Source organism: Salmo salar, chromosome 21, assembly GCF_965601325.2.
Source record: "Salmo salar chromosome 21, fSalSal1, whole genome shotgun sequence".
In the NCBI taxonomy this organism is placed as follows: Eukaryota; Metazoa; Chordata; class Actinopteri; order Salmoniformes; family Salmonidae; genus Salmo; species Salmo salar.
Genome location: NC_138311.1, coordinates 10,658,534 through 10,666,055, shown reverse-complemented (window position 1 = coordinate 10,666,055; position 7,522 = coordinate 10,658,534). Strand labels below are relative to the sequence as shown.

Genomic DNA, 7,522 nt, shown 5'->3' with positions numbered 1-7,522 from the left:
GTAAGTGTGGTGCCTCTACAGTCTAAAGACGTGAAGAGTCTAACATATTACATGCAGTCAAAGCACAGTCAAGATCATTTTTACCAGTTTCATCTCATACTGTACATTTAAAAAGTTGGAACATTGGAAAATGTTTGTATTGGATGTGTTGATTACAGTGAATTGTTTCCTTGACAAGAGAAACACTTCTCCATACTGTAACTCATATTATCACATTCACAAAATGTTCTCAACACTGTTCATCATGACCTGGTGACTGCATTGTACATTGTGTCCAAAGTATTATTTTCCATTGATTTGCATGGCATCCATAACTAACCACTGACAGCGTTGACGACTTCCTAAAATAGATGCCGTAATCCAAAAAATGGTCCACTTTGTTGGTTTATTTGTGTTTTTGTTCATCTTGTGTCTGTAGTCCAGTTCAGCTTTATAGCACGATTCACAATTAGAGACAACATTCCCGTTGTCGCAGAGACTCAATCAGAAATTAACATTTGTACAGTAGCACGCAAAATTTAGCGCTTCAGCGATACCGATTGAATAGAGCCCTTACTGTACAAATATACCTCTTCCAGCTCATCTACAAATATACAGTTGAAGTCGGAAGTTTACATACACTTAGCTTGGAGTCATTAAAACTAGTTTTTCAACCACTCCTCAAATTTCTTGTTAACAAACTATAGTTTTGGCAAGTCGGTTAGGACATCTACTTTGTGCATGACACAAGTAATTTTTCCAACAATTGTTTAGACAGATTATTTCACTTATAATTCACTGTATCACAATTCCAGTGAGTCAGAAGTTTACATAAACCAAGTTGACTGTGCCTTTAAACAACTTGGAACATTCCAGAAAATGATGTCATGGCTTTAGAAGCTTCTGATAGGCTAATTGACATCATTTGAGTCAATAGGAGGTGTACCTGTGGATGTATTTCAAGGCCTACCTTCAAACCCAGTACTTCTTTGCTTGACATCATTGGAAAATCTAAAGAAAAATCTCAAATCTAAAGAAAAAGACCTCAGAAAAAAATGTGTAGACCTCCACAAGTCTGGTTCATCCTTGGGAGCAATTTCCAAATGCCTGAAGGTACCACGTTCATCTGTACAAACAATAGTACGCAAGTATAAACACCATGGGACCACGCAGCCGTCATACCACTCAGGAAGGAGACGCGTTGTCTCCTAGACATGAATGTACTTTGGTGTGAAAAGTGAAAATCAATCCCAGAACAACAGCAACCGACCTTGTGAAGATGATGGAGGAAACAGGTACAAAAGTATTTAAATCCACAGTAAAACAAGTCCTGTATTGACATAACCTGAAAGGCCGGTCAGCAAGGAAGAAGCCACTGCTCCAAAACTGCCATAAAAAAGCCAGACTACGGTTTGCAACTGCACACGGGGACAAAGATTGTACTTTTTGGAGAAATGTCCTCTGGTCTGATGAAACAAAAATAGAACTGTTTAGCCATAATGACCATCGTTATGTTAGGAGGAAAAAGGGGGAGGCTTGCAAGCCGAAGAACACCATCCCAACCGTGAAGAAAGAACAGGGGTGGCAGCATCATGTTGTGGGGGTGCTTTGCTGCAGGAGGGACTGGTGCACTTCACAAAATAGATGGCATCATGAGGCAGGAAAATTATGTGGATCTATTGAAGCAACATCTCAAGACATCAGTCTGGAAGTTAAAGCTTGGTCGCAAATGGGTCTTCCAAATGGACAATGACCCCAAGAATACTCCTAAAGTTGTGGCAAACTGGCTTAAGGACAACAAAGTCAAGGTATTGGAGTGGCCATCAGAAAGCCCTGACCTCAATCCCATAGAAAATTTGTGGGCAGAACTGAAAAAGCGTGTGCGAGCAAGGCAGCCTACAAACCTGACTCAGTTACACCAGCTCTGTCAGGAGGAATGGGCCAAAATTCACCCAACTTATTGTTGGAAGCTTGTGGAAGGCTACCCGAAACGTTTGACCCAAGTTAAACAATTTAAAGGCAATGTCACCAAATACTAATTGAGTGTATGTAAACTTCTGGCCCACTGGGAATGTGATGAAAGAAATGAAAGCTGAAATAAATCCTTCTCTCTACTATTATTCTGACATTTCACATTCTTAAAATAAAGTGGTAATCCTAACTGACCTAAGACAGGGAATTTTTACTAGGATTAAATGTCAGGAATTGTGAAAAACTGAGTTTAAATGTATTTGGCTAAGGTGTATGTAAACTTCCGACTTCAACTGTACATATTACCTTGTAGTGCCCTCAGTTGGCAAGTCAATATCTGTCGATCAGTGATGGCAATGTAAAGATCAGCCCCATAGAGTCCACAGAACAAAATGTGACCCATTCGAAGTGATATTGCTCCATGGCCACCTCACTTCCACTCGCCAAAGTCCTTTCATGTGGTGCATATGACTGACACTATAAACATATTTGGGAGGTTCCTTCAGAACCTTTCTTCAATCAATGACCCTCGACCTTTAGTTGCTGTCCTTATTAGGACATAATCTAAATACAGTGTCTATGTTAGGACAGCGTCATATATCCATTGACGATATGGACACCGTACAGGCAGGCAAGCCTAAAAAATTTGAACCACAGTCTTGATGAGACCAAACCAGCCAATCGTACGCTCTCAGCTGAATATGGAGGGTGGGTGCAGGAGGAAGGGAAGAAAAAGGAGGGAGAGGCTGTGTAGTGGGCTTAGGGACGAGGAGGCAGAGGGAACTCTGTTTCTGGAACTCTGTTTCTTCTGACGGGGTCCATTACAGAGGGGAGTGTTGCAGCAGCTGATGCACACCGAGTAGAGTTTCCCTGTGCAGAACTGCTGGTAGCCAGAGGAGGCGATGAGGCAGGCCCCAGACGAGGCGCAGGACTTGCGGTAGTGCTTCCCTGGAACAAGAACAGAAATGTGGCCATTAGATGCTGTTTGCGCAGCACGGGTGTAGTGCTGCCAGAGCGCGGGGGAGTGGCACTCCGTCACTTGTTTAAATTTGAGGATACACAGAGCTAGTAAAACTAATAAATGCTATTTAAAGGGAAACTTCACTCTGGCTCAGCCACGGCATATAGTCATTACTATATTAACATTATTACGTTTTATCATAAACATAAAAATGATCGTAACCACAGCCTAGAACAAACACATTTTAATTTCATTGCACGATTCGAGAAGTTTCGACTTCCTGTGTATTTGGCTGCTCATAGTGAAGCACAAAGTCCGGCATTTGTAACGAATGCAGATACCACTCTGCTAGGTAGATGTAGGGACGTGCCCACAAACTTGGGATGATGGCGTTATTTACTTTTGAACAACCAACACAATAATCTCATTACTTCTCTAGGCAAAATTGTTTTGAAAATGTTTGTTTTTCTCTAACTTTTGTCACATGCCTGTGTGATGTTCTGTGTCCGGCTATGCTAATTACAAACAAGCGCAACATGACTTATGTTTCAGCATTCTACATTCCAGAGATTTACCCAGATGCTGCCTGTGGCTTGCGGCTATCAAGAATGATGCTGCAATGTTCATGATATCAGGCTCTTGAGAATGATTTAGTAAAACATTTTGTCAGGATTAATTTGCTACACAGTCTGTTGTAGTGTAATAATTTTGTGAGAGGACAATGCTTATCTTTTTGACCTCAATGTACATGTAGACCTGTGGCATACAATGTAGGAAAGACAATTTGCCATATCAGACTGATACTTATGGGGGACTAACCACTGTTAACAGTACATGCAAAGCATGAAATTCAGTAATAGGGAGATGCCTAACACGCAGGAGCGACCCGTCATTCAGGCTCGCCACTGTTTTGAGCCCCACCTGTTTAGCTAAAAATAAATACATATTTTACATGTTTTGCATGTTATTTTGGCATTAATACGTGTCACATATCAGTTTGCAAGCAATGAAAAACATTTTTGTTAACAAAGCCGCATACAAACATGCTTATTTGCTTTCTTGAATAAGGCAGCTCCAAAATGCAGGTGTTTCAGCCTAGCTCAGTGCTTTCTGTAGTGGTGGGGCAGCCAGCAGAAAATACGGAGCATAGGGGTTAGTAATGTTCTCGTTGCACCATGATTAGCTCAGTGTTCAAATCACATTATATCTACAGTAGCTTTGATTGGACTGGACTCAACATTATACTTCCAAAATCTTAGCAGGCAAACATCATCATAAATTAAGTCGACAAATCCTTTTCAATCCTTGTCATATGAAGACAAATTATGAAGACAAAACGTATCGGTCATCGGCCATTGGACAAACATTACACAAGTTAGAAATCGCAAATTCAACAATGAGTGATTTGGAAGGAACCAGTGGCTAGCTGAAAGCATTGCAAAGCAATCGCTAGCCTGCTATTCAGTGGAGTGGATGTGTGGTCCAAATCTGGGTTTAAGGTTCTCTTTTCCAAGCTTAAAAGGATAAACATTCAACATTGGCCATGCTGTCAATCCAGCATGATTTCTGCTGCTTTCAAAACAACTAGAAACTCGGAAATCACAGACTTCAGTGAGTTCAAGACACCTGGGAACTCTGAAAAAAACAAGCTCCGAATGGAAAAGTTTTGAACTGTCATCCAACTAGGAATTCCAAGTCGGGAACTCGGGCCTCTTTCTAAACCTCTGACCTGAAGATCCCTAAGGTCATGCTTCAACCTTTTTCCGAGTTCCCAGTTGTCTTGAAAGCACCATAAATCCAAAGAATGACAGGCTTTGATCACAGAATTTGCCAACGAAGGACCGCCACACCACCTTCCTGTTCAAGTGAGCACAGCACAACGTGAGTCCAAACATGTATTGTATGCTGCAGCATAAATTATGTAATATGCCAGGGAGATATGTATACTATAGGTAACAAACTAATTCTAAGTATATGTTGTGTAGTAAGCTGTTAGTAGCCCATGTGCCTCACCCTAATAATTTGGTCCCTTTTCCCCTGATAATTTAGCCTACTGTTCAGACTTGGTGTACAGGGAGAATACTGTAAGACTGGCCAATGTTCCGAATTCTGTCGCTGTACATTTCAAAGTGCTGAACAAGTAGTTAAATTGACTACGTCCATCCTAGCTCGCTCATTAATGTCTTAATCGAAATGACAGATTATCCGCCTCTTATCAGCTCGTCGTCTGCTTATGCCAAAGTTTGTACATCTCAATTGTCAGTAGAAACCACATTTGTTTAAGCAAGTCAGCCATATCACTCCCGAGTGGCACACCGGTCTTAGGCACTGCATCCCAGTGCAAGAGGCATCACTGCAGTCCCTGGTTTGAATCCAGGCTGTATCACAACTGGCCGTGATTTGGAGTCCCATAGGGCGACGCACAATTGGCCCAGTGTTGTCCGGGTTTGGCCGGGGTAGGCCGTCATTATAAATAAGAATTTGTTCTTAACTGACTTGCCTAGTTAAATAAAGGTTAAATAAAAAATGTACAGCTGTTTGTTTTTACTATTTCACTGCCAGACAAAGCTCCGCTGATAGCCAGGTGTAACAGTGGTAAGGTGTTGGACCTGCAGTTTGGACTCTGCTGTTGGGACAGCTTTAAGTAGGCCCTAACAGATTGTGGACACCGTTTGCCACCGTTATAGTGCAATTAATGTATTGTTTAGTGTTGTGGCTTTGCTGGCATGCATCTAAAACCCTTTTTTTGAGTTTGCCCCACGAAGATTTACATGCTATAATTGCCACTGCTAAAACGCAAAACAATGTCGTAAAGAAATGGTTCACAGTTGGCAGCTATTTTTAAAGACGCTATTGTAAATCCACTTCTCTCCCCAACTGGTATCAAACATTCAATTCTGAACAGATGAAGTTTAGCCTACAACATTATGGCTTTGTGGGCTAAAAACAAGGGGATATCCTACCACACCACAAAGACACTGGGTCATCAAACCTGACTCACATCTTTACAGGACGAACACATCAGTGTAAGTTACATGCAGAGCTGTCAGGTGGTGGAACGCTGTGCTTAAATGCAAGACAATAGCGTTCTCCTTTTCTATGGGGAGACTAGCAAGTAAACAAGGCATCTGAAATTTGACTTGAAAGGGGCAACAATAGATATTTTATTCCAGTACTCATTCCAGTACTCAAAAAACATGTTTTCATTTCCTGTCAGTTCACCATTTATATTTTCTCAAAATAGCATTATTTTGTCCATACGAATATCATTACAGCTACCTATCATTATAGCAGACCTGTTTTTACTTCCCAAAAAAGTCTATCAAAACGTATCATAAGACCTTTTGCCCTTATTTGACGGCTATCAAAGATGGCCGTCAAATAATCTGTTCTCCTGAATAGAAAGTATCCTGCAGCTACAGACTCCGTACCAAAGATGACCCAGTTTATTAAAGCCATCTTTTTAAAAAACTTGTTGACTTACCTTTGTATTTAACTCACATCGAGAGAATTCCTGTGGTACTTAGTGGCGGCATATTTCGGACTCCAATCCTGGCAAAAGCAGCTGAGTGGGTGAATTTCTATCATTTTCATTTAAACTCCTAAACCCTTGTCACCTGTCACCATCACACAATCTATTGACGAACCACAGTTCATTCTGTCACACACGTTGTTTCCACGTCATTTCAACCAAAAAATTAAATGTGATGGTTGAATCAACTTGGAAAATTGATTGGATTTGCAAAAAGTAATCAACGGTAAAGGAATTTAGTATTTTCTTTCACCCATCTCTTAACCTAAATCCAATGACATGGTGAAATGTTTTGTTTATTTCACGTTGAATTGACGTTAGTTGACAACTCAACCGAATAAAAATCTAAACTAGACGTTGAACTGATGTCTGTGCCTATAGGGAGACTTCATTTCAGATGACAATAAGTTTGAAAAGACACATAAAAAACACTGTCTCGCAAAATGACAAATGTTTAATTGAGACTTGAAACTATCCCTACTATGATATATTGAATAAGCTAAATATGAGGAACAATGTATTATAAATCAAAATTTCAGCTGTAGAAAAGGATGCTGGGGAATATGCACATTTTTGTGCACATGTTTCTGAAAATATACTTTAAATATATTTTGTGGACATAAGTATACTTTCAAAAAAGTATATTTAAGTATATTTTCTTGAGATATGAAAAAGTATACTCTCAGGAGTGCAATAAACAACCGTTATTGTCAACTTTCTCTGCACTCATCTGAACAGGAATTCAGAAAGTACAGTGCCTGCCAAAAGTATTCATACGCCTTCGATTTATTCAAATGTTGTTAAAAATGTGGATTAAAATTGATTTCATTGTAATTTTTGTCAACAATCTACACAAAAATACTTGAATGTCGAAGTGGAAGATTTCTATTTAAAAGATTGATAGAAATTAAGTAACTAAAATTGTCATTGCATACATGCTAGAAACACCGTCGGCAGCGATTACAGCGGTGAGTCTTCTTGGGTAAGTCTCTAAGAGCTTTTACACACCTGGATTGTGCAATGTTAGCCCTTCATTATTTTCATAATTCTTCAAGCTCTGTCTAGATGTTGGTGCTCAT

At 40.1% G+C, this 7,522-nt stretch overlaps 1 protein-coding gene across 1 annotated transcript in view; it reads right to left on the bottom strand.

Annotated features, from left to right (window-relative positions):
- Nucleotides 1-366: 366 nt before the first annotated feature.
- Nucleotides 367-7,522, bottom strand: part of LOC106581664 (ly6/PLAUR domain-containing protein 1) — a 58,387-nt gene continuing 51,231 nt past the window's right edge. Inside the window, exon 3 of the mRNA XM_014163865.3 lies at nucleotides 367-2,898. Within this exon, the coding sequence (XP_014019340.1) occupies nucleotides 2,642-2,898 (257 nt within the window). The 3' untranslated portion in view covers nucleotides 367-2,641. The remainder of the gene's footprint in view (nucleotides 2,899-7,522) is intronic.